Source organism: Lithobates pipiens, unplaced genomic scaffold (assembly GCF_037356315.1).
Source record: "Lithobates pipiens isolate NorthernLeopardFrog02 unplaced genomic scaffold, aLitPip1_a1.2 Scaffold_27, whole genome shotgun sequence".
NCBI classification, from domain to species: domain Eukaryota; kingdom Metazoa; phylum Chordata; class Amphibia; order Anura; family Ranidae; genus Lithobates; species Lithobates pipiens.
Genome location: NW_027507788.1, coordinates 205,912,668 through 205,931,553, shown reverse-complemented (window position 1 = coordinate 205,931,553; position 18,886 = coordinate 205,912,668). Strand labels below are relative to the sequence as shown.

At 46.2% G+C, this 18,886-nt stretch overlaps 1 protein-coding gene across 1 annotated transcript in view; it reads left to right on the top strand.

Moving 5' to 3' along the window:
- USP28 (ubiquitin specific peptidase 28) overlaps window positions 1–18,886 on the top strand; it is a gene marked incomplete in the record, with an annotated part of 144,235 nt that overhangs the window by 36,895 nt on the left and 88,454 nt on the right. Inside the window, 2 exon segments of the mRNA XM_077458138.1 lie at window positions 5,713–5,799; window positions 12,728–12,865. Of these exon segments, the coding sequence (XP_077314264.1) occupies window positions 5,713–5,799; window positions 12,728–12,865 (225 nt within the window).

Sequence of the window (18,886 nt, the reverse complement as noted above, 5' to 3'; positions counted from 1 at the left end):
AAATCACAACTCCAGCATGGTGGATATCCAATATTCGCAGTTGGAAAGCTGATGCGTTTCAGGAGACGGGTCCCCTTCCTTGGCTCTAAATTGAACACGGAGTTGAAGGTAAAGCGCATGGTGTTTGCACCCTCCTTTTTCTTCTTTGTAATGCTGCACTTCGTTAGCAGTCCCCATATAAACCCTCTTCTACCCAGCATGCCTCAGTTTTGCTAGTGTTCAATATATTTGACTCTTTTTCTTCATCTCTGTTTAGGAAACTTGGACTACTTTTTGATAGCATTTCTGTTTTGTGTGTTTTTTTTTTTTTTTCCTCTGACTTCAGTCAAGATTTCTTGCTGCTGTACTGCTGGAGTTGTCTCTATATAGCAGATATCCAGATTAGTGTTTCCTCAGCCTAGCTTTGGAGGCTGTACCTGGACTCGGCTGTACCTGGACTCGGCTGTACCTGATGTGTGAGGAATGTGACCTTCAGCCGGTGACCTTCAGCCTTGAGCCTTGATGCCGGAGCCTTCAGCTGGTGACCTTCAGTCTTGATGTGTGAGGGATGTTTCCTCAGCCTAGCTTTGGAGGCTGTACCTGGACTCGGCTGTACCTGGACTCGGCTGTACTTGATGTGTGAGGAATGTGACCTTCAGCCGGAATGTGACCCCCCCCCCCCCGGTCTCTGGGCTCTATGTTGTAGCACTTTCCTGACCTGAGTGTAATGTGTGTCTTGGCTACACAACACTTTCCACGTTCAGGGCTGTGGCTCAGCCCCACGTCTGACCTTATCTCTGTGTACTTTGTGAGTAAGGCTGTTAAAGTACAACTAAAGGCATTTTTACATTTAGGATAGGGAGGTTTTTTTTTTTTTTGCCAACTGTGTCTGAGTAGGGAGATTTCTCTTTACTTGTCCCATAGCTAAAACAAGAAGTGATGGGAAATCCCTCCAAAGTGTGAGAATCCTGGGAGATTTCCTCTTGCTGTTCTGCGGGGGTCCTAAAAAACGTGGCATTGTCTTTCACTTTAGGTGATAAATCTCCCTAATGGGGACACAAAAACAAACTATTTTTTTTTTTTTTCTGCTAAACGCTCAAGCTTGAAAAAAAAAATGCTTCTGGCATAAAGGTAGTGTGCATGGACACATAGGATGACACCATTGGCTTCTAGGAACATAAACAATTCTAGTGTGCATGGAACCTTCAACTTTAAAGTGATTGTGAAGTCTCCTCCTTGTTTCTTATTTTTATTGAAAAAAATAGTTATACTTGCCTGCTTTGTGCAGTTGGTTTTGCACAGAGCAGTCCGGATCCTCCTCTTCTTAGGTCCCTCTTCGGATCTCCTGGCACCTCCCTCCCTTTGAGTTCCCCCCACAGCAGGCAGCTCGCTATGGGGGCACCCCAGCTTTGTGTATCCATTCAGACACGGAGCTGTGGTTTTACCCGCCACCTCTCTCCTCATTGGCTATCTGACTTTGATGGCATCGGGAGCAAATGGTGCCACTGCTGTCTCTCAGCCTATAAAGAGGGGAGTCCTGGATGGCTGAGGCAGTCGTGGACTTTGCTGGATCTAGAGTGGGCTCAAGTAAGAGGGGGGCTGAGGGAGGCTACTGCACACAGGTTTTTATCTTAATGCATAAAATAAAAAGCCTTCTGACTTTACTACTGCTTTAAACGTATCGCTAAACCTACATTATAAAAACGGTCAAATGCTGTATTACATGCTTTTCATACTCGGTCACTGTGAAGGTTTTTTTTTTTTTGTTTTTTTTTTTGTATTCTGCAAGAAACCTGGTTGATCCTGCTGTTCCTTATCTCCACCTCCTGTCCATGCCCCCAATTTGTCTAGGGAATTTTCAGAGCAGTGTTGGCATACTCTGCACATGCTCAGTTTTCAGTGAGTTTCTATGCTGAGCATTTCCTCCCTATTACAGGTGAGCATCCCATGTGACTAGAGAGTCACACATGTGGTTGGATACACAGTGGTAAATGACAGCCCACTCCCTCCCCTCCTCCTCCATGACCACTAACCAGCTAAACACAATGGGGGTGGGATGTTACATGTGCATTGATGGAGGCTTCACTTCCCTCTTATGTAATGACAATTTAAAACGGTTTGTTGATATTTATTTATTTTTACTTTATTCCAAATGCAGTTTTTTTTTTTTTTTTTTTTTTTAACATGTGACCAGCAGCAGAGAACTAGAAGCTCCTCCTGCTTATGTTTACAGAAAGATCTGGGTAATGACAGCTGGGTATCGATTAGGAAAATGGTACATGAGACTTTTTTTTTTTTTTTTTTATTAAAATACAGTGCCATCATCCCCATACAGAAATAGAATAGACCATGTCAATTAAACAGAGTGTGTTTAGTATCACTTTAAGGCTGAAACATTGGGAGCTACCTCATTGTGTAAATCATTAGGTGTACTGGTGTAAGCGGCGAGGAACAAATTCCCGTCATCACCAATTTTGCTATTGTAAAGACTGCCTGAGCCCTGATGTCATGCACTGGGTGCTGCGCCACATGCATTGTAAGCCTTTTACTGCCATTCAGCTTAGAGACCCCACCCTGCTGCTGCTCCTGCTTGTGAAGCACCATGTGGATCTCCAGTCTGTGGTTTCACTTTCTGCGTACATTGACCTGGTTAGTCCTTCCGCCACAGATGAACCCAACTCACGCATTGTTGCAGCGGGGGGGGGGGGGAGGAGTTACTTGGTATCAGAAAAAAAAAAATATTCGCTTTAATCTGTCATGGGATTGATCCCCCCCTCCAAAAAGGCTTTCTCCCCTACTGGGGTAGGACCCTGGATTAGACGGAGCAAATGTCTGGAGCTTTGTGGTTTTCTGTCCTGATGGCTTGTTGCAAGCATTTAAACTTGTCTCGTATGGTTTTGGTGCCTGTATAGATGTGCAGAGCATTCTGATTAGTTGGGACATTGATGCTCCCTCCAAGGTGTATCTGACTCAATGAACCCTCAATAACATTGTCTTTTTGGCCCTGCTTTTAACACTGATTGGCAATGCTACGGGCAGCCGGGGTGTGCTCCTGCCTTAACATAGGAGGTCGGCAGAGGGATCATCTTCATCTACTTCAGAGGCCTTTAGAGCCTGACTCGCCCTTAGCCTGCAGGCAGCAGCTAAACCCTAAAAGTGGGGGTGATTTTTCATTCTGAGGGGGTCTTGGGTAGTTTGCCTCTCTGGCATTTTGGGTGCACATGATTTCCCTTTTAGCCCATAGACTAACCCCTTGTATTTAGCACCTCTTTCAGTTTCTCATGACCATCTCCCTTGTGCTACTGTACAAATGAATGCATCCTTGGTCCTCTTGCCCTGTGTGCCATTGGATCCTTTATTAACATTCATGGAGTTCATCCCTTCCCCTCTTAGGAGGTAGTTGAGGAACCCCTTGTCTGGATATTCTTCCTCCTATCCTTGCTGATGGTCTTTCTTGCCCTCCTCGCTATTGCTATGGGCTTGGGCTGTGAGCAAGACAACCATATTGTTTCTATAGACCAGGCAGTGCCTGGTGTAACCCATTGTTTTCTTCAGGTTGTCTTCCCCACACCTCAGGGGGACCCCATTTGTTTGTGTTTCTGCATACCTGGGGCTTTACTCTGGCTATTTAAAACAGAAGAAATGTCCCTTCCTCAGTGGACCTTACTTCAGCTTCCTGGGTTGGGCAATCATCTAGGTGTTGCAGTGCCTTAGCCTTCAGGACAGGAAACAATGGGAGTTTTGCTGTGACAAGTAGCCTGCTACCTACACTGGAGGACACGGAGTACGACCTCCCAGCTTCCCTATTTCCTCAAAAGATAGTACATTGGTGTGGAGACTACCAGTTGAAGAGAGCTAGATTCCAGAGGGAGATGTTTGTGCACCTAGGTGCTCCTCATCTCCGGTGTGGTCAATAAAAATGATAGAGGGCTTCCTTTCTGGGTTGTCTGCATACGAAACAGACTGGATTCCTGCTGCAGGTGCTCCCTGCCAGGGGTAGTGTATGCTTTGAGGCCTTCAAGGTACATCATTTTCTTGGGTATACAGTAGGCCCTGCTCAGGGACGGACTGACCATTTGGCTACTCGTGCATGGCCGAGGGCCCTGGGCCACTAGGGGGTCCCCATCAGGGTTGCCAGCCTCAGTAAAACCAGGGACAGTATGTAAAAATCTGTGTGTTTTACATCTGTCTCTGTAATGTCCCTTACCGACATCCTTTTAGTCTAAAATTCCAGAGATTATAGCTGCCCCACCTCTCCAGTACCTTCTCAGCCAAAAGAAACATGTCTGTGTATACTGTGTGTCCTCATAATCTCCTATTGCCCGGGGGGGCCTCATAATCTCCTATTGCCCGGGGGGGCCTCATAATCTCCTATTGCCCGGGGGGGCCTCATAATCTCCCATTGCCCGGGGGGGCCTCATAATCTCCCATTGCCCGGGGGGGCCTCATAATCTCCCATTGCCCGGGGGGGCCTCATAATCTCCCATTGCCCGGGGGGGCCTCATAATCTCCCATTGCCCGGGGGGGCCTCATAATCTCCCATTGCCCGGGGGGGCCTCATAATCTCCTATTGCCCGGGGGGGCCTCATAATCTCCCATTGCCCGGGGGGGCCTCATAATCTCCCATTGCCCGGGGGGGCCTCATAATCTCCCATTGCCCGGGGGGGCCTCATAATCTCCCGTTGCCCGGGGGGGGGCCTCATAATCTCCCGTTGCCCGGGGGGGGGCCTCATAATCTCCCGTTGCCCGGGGGGGGGGCCTCATAATCTCCCGTTGCCCGGGGGGGGGGCCTCATAATCTCCCGTTGCCCGGGGGGGGCCTCATAATCTCCCGTTGCCCGGGGGGGGGCCTCATAATCTCCCATTGCCCGGGGGGCCCTCATAATCTCCCATTGCCCGGGGGGGCCCTCATAATCTCCCATTGCCCGGGGGGGCCCTCATAATCTCCCATTGCCCGGGGGGGCCCTCATAATCTCCCATTGCCCAGGGGGGCCCTCATAATCTCCCATTGCCCGGGGGGGCCCTCATAATCTCCCATTGCCCCGGGGGGCCTCATAATCTCCCATTGCCCGGGGGGCCCATGAGTTGTCAGTCCGCCCCTGGTCCTGCTTCTGTGGCTGATTTGCAGATGTCTTCCCTTGTTCTCCCCCTATTTGGATAAATATTCCCAGGGTGGAGGCCATGATGCATTTATTTTGCTCCACGTTTGGTCGGACCAGGGAGGGTCAGTAGATTCTGCAAGACTCTTCTGTGAGGCTCCAGGTATTAAAGTAGATGCTTTTCTTTTTTTCGTCCTCATTTGTTCCTGGTTGGCCCTTTCACCAGTCTTGGGACTAAGGTGTCATCAACACGCATGTGTCATGTGGCTGAGCTGTATAAAATCTCAGGACTGAATGGGCATAAATGCAAATACCATGTCATGTTAAGCTGTTTCCTTATACTATACACTGTATATCTGTGCATTTGGTGGTTTTGCTTGGAGTTCAGCTTTGACTTTCCCATTCTCTTGCTGTATCATCTGCTGGCCACTCATTTGCTGAGTTGTTAATCATCCCTGCTCATGTTTCTTTCCTTTGCTGAATCTGAAGAAAATAGATCTGAAATGAAAAGGGGGATATTTCAATATTATAGTTGAGATCCTTGGTGGTTCCTTTTTTTTTTTTTTTTTTTTTTTTTTTTTTTTTTTTTTTTTTTTTTCTTAAATCATGATTACCTTTTCTTCCATTCCTTTCAGTCTCTCTTCCACCTGCCAGAGTTTCGAAGATTGGTCCATAGTTACAGTATTTCCCAAAGCATGCTGGAGAGATGTCAGAGCAGAAGTGTAAGTACTTGATTTGTGCGGTATTATAAACCACAAAAAGGCATTTTTGTATTTAGGGAGAAGTTTACTATTGCTGTTCCTTTAGTAGGTTGCAGCACACTGCATCTGAATGGTTACGGCTGACCTTCAGAAATGTGACAAAAAGCAGTCCTTGCAGCGGTGCCACTTCACATTGTGAAAGCATAAATGCTCATTTAGTCTAGCGGTACACAGATGAGGATAAATAATCTACCCTACTCCAGGCAAATTATTAAAATGAGCAGTTTTTTAAATAACCAGAATCGCATAAAAAGGTCATTCAAAGCGCCATACATTTATTGATCGATCTACTTTTCTATGATCTATTCAGGCCATTCGGAAACCGTTTTCAATATGAATCAGTCCGGTTTTGTTCAAAATCAATTGATGACGCATTATGTGTCTCTTCAATAATAGATTCAGGATACATTCAGGCCCCATTCGAATACTGTGATTTGGAATCGTGAGCAGAATCGCCACGATTTTCCCTGCTATTCCAAAATTGCACTGCGATAGTGTAAAAATGCACCACACGTGTTTGGGTGCCATTTAATTTTTAACCGCGGCAAACCTTGTCACCCAAAAAGGAGTGGGAGCTTCTTTTGGGAGACCAACGGTCACAGCAAAACCACACAGTGTTTGAGGAACCATTAAAAATGATTGGCCCCTAAACACTTAGACCCCTTTCACACCACACCGCCCATAGCGTGGGCGGTAAAGCGCCGCTATTTTTGGCAGCATTTTTTACGGCCGGATTTGCGGTGCATTTTGGTCGCTAGCGGGGCGCTTTTACCCCCCCGCTAGTGGCCGAGAAAGGGTTAAAACCGCCGGCAAAACGCAGTGGTGTATTGCTGGTGGTAATACAGCACTGCCCTATTGATTTCAATGGGGAGCAGCGGTGGAGGAGCGGTAAACACACCGCTCCTTCACCGCTCCAAAGAAGCTGCTGGCAGGACTTTTCCCTGACGTCCTGCCAGCGCACCGCTGCAGTATACTACACACAATGGTTCAGGTTTTATAGGGCGGATTGCAGGCGCTATTTCTAACGCTATAGCACCTGCAAAACGCCCTCGGTGTGAAAGGGGTCTAATGGTGCATTTTGCCTCTATTGCAGTGTGGTTCGGTGATCCCGCGAAGCATTTAATGTTGCCCACTGTCTAAAATCGCCAGATTTGAACGGGGTCCACAACACAGTCGCTGGTGTGCAGTCTGGCGGGATCAGCACAGTGTATTTTCTCAAATCGCCTTTCAGGACAACCCCGGAGAGTAGCTCCACCTTGCAATCAGGAAACACATGCCCACTTTAAAAACACCTCCTCCTCCTCCATGGCTTCAGTTATTGTGTTTCCTCCTTGGAGGAAGCATGTGCCTGAACCAGGGAGAGCTACACTCTCTGCAGGGGAGTAAGGCTTACCTTTTGTTGCAGGTTGTTTCTCTTTGACCCCCAGCAGCATCTCCACGGGGAGAGGACTCCTGGAGCTCCTGGTCCCGCCATCTCACGGGAGTAAGGACCCTCGGAGTGCCGGCGTCGGGTGCCCGGTGTCCGCTTGTTAGCGCAGGGAGGGCTCTGTTGCTGGCGGAGGCCGCTGCAGGTCAGCGGCATGGCTCCGTTTTCGGCGCCGGGTCCCGGGCGGCGACGGCGTCGTTCACGGTGACGCGCGGGCGCTCTGAGGGGGCGTGGCGCCGTGGTTCAGCGCCTGGAACGCAGGGGTCATGGGGCGGGTCAGGTGACCGTGTGCTTCCGCTTCCGGCCGGCCTTGATGACGCGGCGGCCGGGAAAATTTAAAATGAGAGCTGTTTGTAAAATAGCTGCCTCACTCAAACGATGGAAGAGTGCAAGCCAGCTATGGCGGAGACAGGCGCCCCCAGCACCGGTCCAGCCCAGGTACGTAAGGTGCACTGGCACCCTCTGCTTTACTGTGGGTATGTCTTTGTTTGTTCCCCCCTCTTGGGGGCCTGTCGCTGCAGGTCAGAGGTGGACTTCGCTCTGACCTTTTGCAGCCTAGTTCTGGGGTCTCACTAGTAGGTCTGTTTGGTGGTGGGTCTCTGCACTGGCTGGGTGTTAAGCAACTGGTTGTTGAGAGCTTTTAGTGAATTAAACCTGTATGTCGTTTCAGGAAAAATCACTAGGAAAAGCTAGACCAGGTCAGAGAAAATGTCCTTCCTGCAAAACCCCCCTCAGAGATTCATGGCAGAAGGCAATGTGCAGAAATTGTATCAGAGAATTGGTGGAAGAGGAAACATCTCAACAATATAAGGATTTGTTTTCTTCGGTTAAAGAGCTGACAAACTCTTTGAGTTCAGTCAGGTCCATCCTGATACAAAACCCTCCCGCACAGACCGAGCCTCAAAACTTACCGCCCAGCCCCAGGGCGTCGTCATCCAGACAGGTGGAAACTGAAGAGTCTGGAGACGAAGGGGGTAGTACTCTCATCTCCTTCAGGGATTCTGAGGAGGAGGAAGAGGAAGAAGATAGCAGGGGCTCCAAATTCAAGCTATCACTAGAGGAAGTAGATGATATTTTAAAAGCAATCTACACTACTCTAGAAATTCAGGAAGAAAGAGTACAACTGTCAGTTCATGACAAAATGTACCAGGGGTTGGACGAAACAAAACGGCGAGTTTTTCCTGTCCACAGGGTCCTCTCAGACTCAGTGAGAAAGGAGTGGAAGGACCCAGAAAAAGCCCCTTTCTTCTCTAAAGCTCTCAAAAGAAGGTTTCCCTTCGAAGATAAGGACTCAGAGGTTTGGAATAAGAAACCCAGAGTCGATGCAGCTTTCTCGCAGGTATCCAGACGAACGGATCTAGCCTTTGAAGATATGGGGATCCTTAAAGACCCAATGGACAAAAAAGCTGACTCCATCCTTAAAAAAGCTTGGGATGCTGCGTCAGTCAGTCTAAAACCAGCAATGGCAGCTACGGTGGTGGCCAGGAATCTGGAATGTTGGGTAGAGAAGCTGAAGAGCCATATTGAGGCGGGGACACCCCGCAAGGATCTCTTAGAGTCCTTTCCACTGATCCTGAATGCAGTCAAATACATGGCGGATGCATCAGCAGAATCAGTTAAACTGGCCGCTAGGTCTTCGGCTCTTGTAAATTCAGCCAGGAGAGCAGTTTGGCTGAAAACATGGTCTGGGGACACTGCCTCTAAGGTCAAGCTGTGTGGTCTTCCCTTCTCGGGTGACTTGCTCTTTGGTCCTGATTTAGAGTCTGTGCTGGATAGAACAGCCGATAAAAAGAAGGCTTTTCCAGTTAAGAAAAAGCAGATGGCTAAAAAGAATTTTCGTGCTTTTCAGCAGTCCCATAAAAAAGACCAGGAGCACAAGAGCAGATGGGGTTCACAGAAGGGCAAAGGCAGGGGTGGAGTCCTCTTTAGATCTCCCCCAGAGCAGTCCCCTAAGAACAAGTGACAATATCTCCCCAGTGGGGGGGAGACTGTCAGCTTTTCGCGAACAATGGGACAGGCTGTCTCCAAATCTGTTCGTGAAGAGCGTTGTCGATCAGGGGTACAGGTTGGAGTTTTCAGAACCACCCCCGAGCAGGTTTTATGTGACAACATTGCCAAGGGATCAGGAGAAGGCCTCTGCAATGAAGCTGTTGTTACAGGAGCTGATACAGCAAGAGGTTCTGATTCAAGTCCCAGTAAGCCAGCAGGGCGGGGGTTTTTATTCACATATTTTTCTGGTGAAAAAACCCTCAGGGAAGTACCGTCTAATCCTGAATCTGAAATTCCTGAACAGGTTCATTCGGTACAAACATTTCAGGATGGATACAATTTTCTCCATCACAAAGCTGTTGACCCCAGAATGCTTCATGGCATCCCTGGACCTAAGGGATGCCTACCTTCATATACCAATTCATCAGGCATCGCAGCAGTTCCTGCGCCTGGCATTGAAGGTAGGGAGTTCGGTATGGCACCTCCAATTCAGGGCTCTGCCGTTCGGACTCTCGTCCTCTCCCAGGGTCTTTACGAAGATTATGGCAGAGGCTTTGGAACCCCTGAAATTGAAGGGGATTCCAGTTGTTCCTTATCTGGACGACCTTTTGTTTTTTGCAGACTCCAGGGAGCAGGTCCTAGTCAATCTCCAGAGGGCCCAGTCTCACCTCGAGGGCCTGGGATGGCTTCTAAACCTAGAGAAGTCAATCCTGACCCCCTCACAGGAAATGAAATTTCTGGGGTATACATTAAATTCGATTCTCCAGAAAGTTTTCCTGCCGTTGGAAAAACAGGAAAAGTTACAGCTAGCTGTACAGCGGATACAGAGCAACCAGACAGTCTCAGTCAGGATGGCTATGGCAGTTCTGGGCCTGCTTACGGCAGCAATCCCGGCTGTTCAGTGGGCCAGGTTCCATTCCAGACCCCTTCAGAGGGAGGTTCTGTCAAGCTGGTCCCATCAGGATCCTTTGGAAAAACAGCTAAAAATTTCGTCAAAGACGAAAAGGGCTCTTTGGTGGTGGAGAGACCAGGCAAACCTCTCAAGGGGCCTGGTGTGGACCTTTCCTGTGGACAAGCGCCTTACTACAGACGCAAGTGCCTGGGGCTGGGGAGCCCATCTGGATGGTCAGACATCTCAGGGGGTCTGGTCCAAACAGGAAGCTCAAAGATCATCCAACTGGAGGGAGTTGAAGGCGATCTTTCTGGGTTTAGTGGCATTTCAGCAGAGTTTGAGAGGCCACCATGTTCAGGTGTTGTCAGACAACACAACAGCGGTTACCTACATTATGAAGCAAGGGGGAACCAGAAGCAGGAGCTTGATGGAGCTGGCCAATCTGTTGTTAGCCTGGGCAGAACAGAACACAGCCTCACTATCGGCAGTGCATCTGAAGGGCTCTCAGAATTTGTTTGCGGACCTCCTAAGCAGGCGCAAATTGCTAGAGGCAGAATGGAGTCTGAATCAGGAAGTGTTCCTGATGATCTCCGAGGCCTGGGGGGTTCCTCAGGTAGACCTTTTTGCCAGTCAGCAGAACTCAAAGGTGGACAGATTCTTTTCTCTTCACCGAGGAGATGCAGCAATAGGGTTGGATGCATTCGCTCACCCCTGGCATTACCAGCTGTGCTATGCCTTTCCCCCCTTTCCTCTAATTCCACTAGTACTGAGGAAATTCAGGGAAGAAAGGACAGACTTAATACTAGTCACTCCTTTTTGGCCAAAAAGACCCTGGTTCGCGGGTCTTCGAAACCTAGCCTCGAAGCCCCCATGGAGGTTACCACTCAGAAAAGATCTGTTATCCCAGGGGACAGTAAGTCATCCAGAAGTGGAACTCCTGCAGCTAACCGCCTGGTTTCTGAGGAGGACCTGTTAAAGGCTAAAGGTCTCTCAGATAAAGTAGTAAAGACCCTGCTGTCCAGTAGGAAGGCAGTTACACAGGCAATTTACATGAAGGTCTGGAAAAAGTTCAACTCCTGGTGCAGTTCTAGAGAACTCAAGGTCAAGAGCACGGTGTCCGTCTTGGAGTTTCTCCATGAAGGAATGGAGAAGGGTCTCGCAGCCAGTACCCTGAAGACTCAGGTGGCTGCCTTATCAGTTTTCTTTGAAAAGACTTTATCTAAAGAAACTTTAATTTCTAGATTTTTTAGGGCTCTTGCTCGAAATAGACCAGTAGCCCTTAAAGACTTTCCCAGTTGGGATTTGTCTACAGTTTTACAGGGTCTCTCGGGAGCACCGTTTGAACCCTTACAAGAAGCTTCTTTACAGAAGGTGGTTTTAAAAACAATCTTTTTGGTGGCCATCACCTCGGCCAGGAGAGTCAGCGAGCTCCAAGCTCTAGCTATTACAGAACCCTTCCTTAGAATTTATCAGGACAGGGTGGTACTGAGGACGGATCCAGCATTCCTACCGAAAGTATCCTCAACTTTCCATCGATCACAGGAAATAGTGTTACCTACATTCTCTGCAAGCCCAGCAAATGCAGGAGAGGAAGTTTTTCACACATTGGATGTGAGAAGATGTCTTTTACAGTTTCTGAAAGTTACTAAAGAATTTAGAAAATCAAACGCCCTCTTTGTGATATTTTCTGGATCACGCAAGGGGGAGAAAGCTTCTAAAAGTACGCTGGGTAGGTGGCTTAAGTTGGCTATAACAGAAGCCTATAAAGCAAAAGGAGAAATACCTCCCTCAGGTATTGCTGCCCACTCTACTAGATCCACGGCAGTTTCCTGGGCTGAAAGGGCCGGTGCCACGCCTGAACAAATCTGCAAGGCTGCCACTTGGTCCAGTTATTCGACATTTCTCCGGCATTACCGGTTAGATCTACTGTCTGCAGCAGATCAGGCCTTCGGCAGGAAGGTACTGCAGGCAGTAGTCCCGCCCTAGGGTAAGTTTCTCGGTTATCCTCTCCGGGGTTGTCCTGAAAGGCGATTTGAGAAAGACTCAGTTAGACTTACCGGTGACGGTATTTCTAAGAGCCTTTCAGGACAACCGTTACTTCCCTCCCTAGGTTATGCTTAGTAAATGTATTAAGTTCTACCATGGTGTTGTGCTTTCTGTGCTTTGTTTTCCAGCGTCGGAAGGCCACAATAACTGAAGCCATGGAGGAGGAGGAGGTGTTTTTAAAGTGGGCATGTGTTTCCTGATTGCAAGGTGGAGCTACTCTCCGGGGTTGTCCTGAAAGGCTCTTAGAAATACCGTCACCGGTAAGTCTAACTGAGTCTTTTTTTTTTTTTTTTTTTTTTTTTTATGAACTTTAGTGAAATGTCACACAGACAACTCATAAAGCTCAATTGGCCAGAGTGCGGTCCGAGGCAGTGAATTGAAGAGGGAAAAAAAAAGTTCAGACTACTACTGTACTCCTGTGTGTTTTTTTTTTTTTGTTTTTTTCTCTCTCTGTAATTGTAAATTGAATATTTGTGGTCACAGCATTCATTGTTGGTTATGTCTAACCCTTAGATTGAATGTTGCATGTTTTTCAGGAGAAGAGGAACATTGCTTTTATGCAAGAACTTCAGTGCTTGTTCGCTCTCATGGTTGGATCCAACAGAAAGTTTGTTGATCCTTCTGCTGCTGTTGAACTGTTGAAAGATGCTTTTCTGTCTGAAGAAGCACAACAGGTAAAGAATAGTCGGTTTTTGCTTTAGATTCTGATTGCAGTTTCTTTTCCAGTACAGATTGGGGGTTGATTTACTAAAACTGGAGAGTGCAAAATCTGTTGCAGCTCTTCACATAACAATATATTTTTTTTTTTTTTTTTTTTTTTTTAAAGCCAGCAGCTAAAAATACTGCAGCTGCTGACTTTTAAAATAATGACACTTACCCGCCCAGTGCACCCGCGATGTCACCCGAAGCCGATCTCTCGATCGTCTGTCATGCTGCCGCTGCCATCTTGGGTACGGGAATCAGGAAGTGGAGCCTTGCGGCTTCATTTCTCGGTTCCCTACTGCGCATGCGCGAGTCACGCTGCGCAATAAGGATGGTCCCCGCTGTCTCTGGGATCCGTGTGTTTCCCAGCAGGCAGCGGGGGACTTTCGGAAAGGGGCGTAGATTCTGCGGAAAAAGGGGCATACCTTCTGCAGATATCTATGCCGGAAGTGGGTGCAGATACCTGTACTGTACAGGTACCTGCACCCCCCTCCCCCCTGAAAGGTGCCAATTGTGGCGCCGGAGGGGGGGAGGGTTCCAATGAGTGGAAGCTCCATCTTAGGGTGGACCTCCGCTTTAATTGAACAAGCTGAAGTTAGAAGCTGATTGGCTACTATGCACAGCTGCACCAGATTTTCACTCTCCAGGTTATTAAGTAAATCAACTCAATTATGACCGTATAATGTTGTGACATATACAACCTGCCTTGGTGTTTGCTCCTCCAGTGGTGCCCGAAGCACTGATCTGCGTTTCCATATCCTTTCAGTGAAGAGTTAAGCATTCCTTAATCCCACAATACAATGCACAGTATCTGAGCAACCTTTTTGCAGTCATTGAGGGTAAGGGACTGGTGCAGGCATGATGGAGAAACAAATAGTCAAGCAGGAGGAATGTTCTAATTGCTCTTAAGTTAGTTTACACTATCAAAGATCTGTTCCTGTTGTAATTAAAATGGACCTGAACTCAAAAAGAAGATTTTGGTATAGAAGCCATTAAAAACTGCTCAATCAAAAGAAATCCTGAACTTACTGTATCACTTCACCTTTTATTGATCCTTCATGCAAAAAACATCACGGACAGTGTGGGGTACAGTATATAAAAAAATATATATTTCTGGACAATAACAGTGTACTTATGTGAGGGCACCCAGGCACTCCTGTGGTCTCGTAGCTGTACGTCTGCAGTGTGAGAGATAAGGCTCTGCTGTCTACATCTGCTAGTCTTAGCCCTTGTACACACGGTCGGAGATTCCGACAACCAAATCCGTTGGATTTTGTCTGAAACTTGCATACACACGGTCGGACAAAGTTGTCGGAAAATCCGACGCGATGGCGTTATTTTGTTACGATGGGACTACGTTCAGGCTAGTAGCCAATAGCTTTGATGTAGGAATTTGATCTGAGCATGCGTGGCACTTTGTCCGATCGGAATTCTCTACACATGATCGGAGTATGTCCAATTGGAGCATTTTGTCGGAAAATATTTCCGGCAAGTTGGAAAAGTTGGTCCGACGGATATTCCGACGGAAACAGTCCGATGCAGACCGCACACAGTCGGAATATCCGACAAAATGCTCCGATTGGACACATTCCGACGGATTCTCCGATCGTGTGTACAAGGGCTTTGAAGATTTGGAGTGAGATTTGGTCTTGTCACTACAATGCATCTCGCTGTTCTCCTGGCTGGAGGCTCTGATATGAGGAAGCAAAACCCTGCATTTAAAAAGATGGTACATCCACACACAGACACAGCTGTAAGGAGACCACAGGTAATACTGGTGACTCATCCTTTGTACTCTGCCTGCCTTTTTTTTTTTTCTTGATGGGCCCAGCTTATAGGGTTCAGTTTCTTGAGCCTCTGTCTTGTCTTTGCCTTGGCTTACATGATATATACATGCTATAGGCAGAAAGAAGGATGTCCTCAGGCACCACCCCTCTTGCCCAGTGATCAGACTGCAAGTCATAAGGTTAGAGGCTGCACAGTCACAAGGATTTACAACAGGGCTCTCCAAACTTTCTAAACAAAGGGCCAATTTACTTTAGGTAGGGAGGATTGTGGCCAGTGGAGATACAAGTAAATACATTGCATAGCACCCTTGGTCAGTAAAAGGAGGATAGTACCCTATAATTGGTATCAGTGGGGGGGAATAGTGCTCTATCATTGGTATTGATAGGAGGAATAGTGCCCCATTGTTGGTGTCGATAGGAGGAATAGTGCCCCATTGTTGGTATTGGTGCCCATTGGCATTAGGGGGAAGAATGTTGTCCCATTGTTGCTGTTGGTGGGAGGAGTAGTGCCCCATTTTTTGGTGTTGGTGGCAGGAATAGTGCCTCCTATTAGGAGGAATGGTGCCCCATCGTTGGCGTTAGGGGGAAGAATAGTGTCCCATTGATGCTGTTAGTAGGATGAGTAGTGCCTGGTGTCAGTATCAGGAATAGCGTCTCCTATCAGTGGGAGGAATGGTGCCCTGTCGTCGGTATTAGTGTAAGGAATAGTCACCCGTCATCAGTATTAGAAGTAGGAATACTCACCCATCATCAGTATTAGTAGGAGGAATAGGCACCCATTGATTGTATTAGGGGGAGGAATAGTCACTCGTCGTTGGTATTAGTTGGATGAATGGTGACCCATCATTGGTGTCAGTGCGATGTATAGTGCCCCATGATTGGCATCAGGGGGAAGAATAGTGTCCAATCATTGGTATTAGAATTGTGTCCCATTGTTGCTGTTAGTGGCAGGAATAGTGTCCCCTATTGGAGGCAGGAATAGTGTCCCATCGTTGGCGTTAAGTGCGTTTAAGTGGAAGAATAGTGCCCCATCATTGGTGTTAGTGGGAGGAATAGTGCCCTATCATTGGTGTTAGTGGGAGGAATAGTGCCCCATCATTGGTGTTAGTGGGAGGAATAGTGCCCCATCATTGGTGTTAGTGGGAGGAATAGTGCCCCATCATTGGTGTTAGTGGGAGGAATAGTGCCCCATCATTGGTGTTAGTGGGAGGAATAGTGCCCCATCATTGGTGTTAGTGGGAGGAATAGTGCCCCATCATTGGTGTTAGTGGGAGGAATAGTGCCCCATCATTGGTGTTAGTGGGAGGAATAGTGCCCCATCATTGGTGTTAGTGGGAGGAATAGTGCCCCATCATTGGTGTTAGTGGGAGGAATAGTGCCCCATCATTGGTGTTAGTGGGAGGAATAGTGTTCCATCATTGGTATTTGTGGGATGATTGGTGCCTAGTCATTGGTAATAGTGGAAGGGTATAGTCGCTTGTCGTTGGTATTAGTTGGAGGAATAGTTCCCTTTATTATTGCTGTCAGTGGGAGGAATGGTGCCCCATCATGAAGAATGTCGCATTGTTGGTGTTTGTGGGAGGAATTGTGCCCCATTGTTGGTGTCAGTTGGAAGAATAGTGCTCCAAAGGCCAGATAAAGGTTAGCAAGGGTTACAGTTGGGAGAGATCTGGTTTACAAATTGTGTCATCTGAGTGTCGGCTCAGTCTAGGAAATAGATACCAACCAACAGAGAAAAGCAGATGAAAGCTCTGCTATGGATAGCACTGGGATCTCTTCGAGAGACTATAAATACCTGGAAGTGTTAAGCTGGGTGTACACTGGAGGAGTTACATTTGACATTTTTTGTCATCGGAACATTTGTTTGTTTTTCTAATCATTAGTGGGTTAAATTGGCCTTCGTTTTTGATCGCAATGATGGAAAAAATTTGAAGGCGCCGGATGGGAAATTTTCTCAAACGTTTGAATTTCTTTGGAGGTTTGAACAGTGAATGTGGTTTTTATTCAGTAAAGTTCATTCCTTTCTAAAACCAAATGTTAAAAGTAAACAAAGTTTTTTTGATCCACAATTGAACGGTATGAGAATTTTTGTACAAATTTTCCTATTAACGTATTAATTTTCTTACAAAGCTTTACCATTTTCTCGTTCAAAAGTTTTTTTTATGTTAAAATAAATTACATGTACAGAATATAAGACAAATTATGCGATACCAGAAATAAAAAGTAGACATATTGAAGTACGGATGATACAAAGCAAAGAAGAATTTCAAGATATTCTCGTGGGAATGACAATAAATGGCCTTATATATTTTAGAATTTGAAAACATTCTTATAGCTGAGTTTTTAACATTTTAATCCCAAGAAAATATAAATATGTCTAAAAGAAAATATATGATTTTAAAGTTTTGACCATAACTTCTAAAGTATGTTTGTAGTAAGTATTATATAGTAAGGGAAGAACATAAAAGGTATATAGGAGGGGAAGGGGAGGGAATAATTCTCCGGAGGAGGTTTTCTATATCATCTAATGTTGTAATTCTATAAAAAATCTTAATCACCATAACAATAAAACTCGGTTGTCAATATTATCTGACGTATAATATTTAATGCAGGGTTTCCATATGATATCAAACTTTGTCATCTGGTTTTTATCTATAGCGTCCATTTTAGCATGGATGAAAGATTGATTCATTCTACGTTTGGTTTGTGCAATATTCACCACATCTGTTTTCCATGCATTGGCTATAGTCTGCTTTGCGGCTATCAGGAGTGTAAGAACTAATTTGAATTGTTTCTGATTCAGAAAGGCTGGTTTTAAATTAAGGAGAGCTATAATTGGGTCTGGAAAAATTGGGCGATCAAAAAATTTTGTAATTATCAGATCTTTTTCCAAAATGATTGTACAATTGGGCAATGCCACCAGGTTTTTGTACCCTTTTCTGGACAGCCACGAAAGCAGAGGCCAGTGTTGTCTGTTGAGAATTTGGTGCTTCTCGCAGGAACCAAATACCAGCGTGTGAGAACTTTATATGATGATTCAGACGCCATTATATTTATAGAGGAAGATTTTGTAAAAGACCATATGTTGGACCAGTGTTTCTCAATTCCAGTCCTCATGGCCCACTAACAGGTCATGTTTTCAGGCTCTCCATTATTTTGCACAGGTGATTTGATCAGTTTCACTGCCTTAGTAATTACCCCAGCTGTTTCATCTGAGGGAAATCCTGAAAACATGACCTGTTAGTGGGCCATGAGGACTGGAATTGAGAAACACTGTGTTGGACCAAGACCTAGAATTGATCGTACAATCCAAATCTTTTTCCCACTTGGCCACATATTTGGGTATAACAGTATTAGAATTAGATATCAATTGTGTATACAATGATGTAATACGACCTTTAGCATGTGGTTCCTTGAGACAAAATCTTTCAAATTGAGAAATATTATGTAAGTTTACATTTAAATTGAGAAGAGGAGTATAAAAAAAAATTTGATTTGGAGATATCTGAACATTTCTGATTGTGGAAGCTTATATAATTCACATAGATCTGTAAAAGATTTTATTGATGTAGTTGAAGTTAAATTATATAGACAAGTGATACCAGCCTAAGCCCTTGTAGACACAGTCGGAGAATCCGTCGGAATGTGTCCTATCGGACCGTGTTGTCGGATAATCCGACTGTGTGTGGTATGCATCGGACTGTTTCCGTCGGAATATCCGTCGGACCCAATTTTCCAACTTGTTTGAAATATTTTCCGACAAACTGCTCCGATCGGACATACTCCGATCATGTGTAGAGAATTCCGTTCGGACAAAGTGACACGCATGCTCAGATCAAATTCCTACACCAAAGCTATTGGCTACTAGCCTGAACATAGTCCCGTCGTAATGAAATAATGTCTTCACGTTCTGAATGATCAGATTTTTCAACAACTTAGTCCGACCGTGTGTATGCAACAGTTTCAGACACAATCCGTCGGACAAAATCCAACGTGTGTACAGGGGCTTAGACCAAGCTTTAAAGGTTTTGGGATATTTCCAGGCTGGAAGCTTTACCATTTTATACCCAGCTTTACTCTTGCACATTACTTAGCATGCAGGTTTGGAACAATACTTGGCATGCATGCCTTTTAATGTTGTCAAACATCTGATCATAGGTCTACTTTAAGAATTCGATGGTTCCCAGAGGTTCACTTGTTCATCCT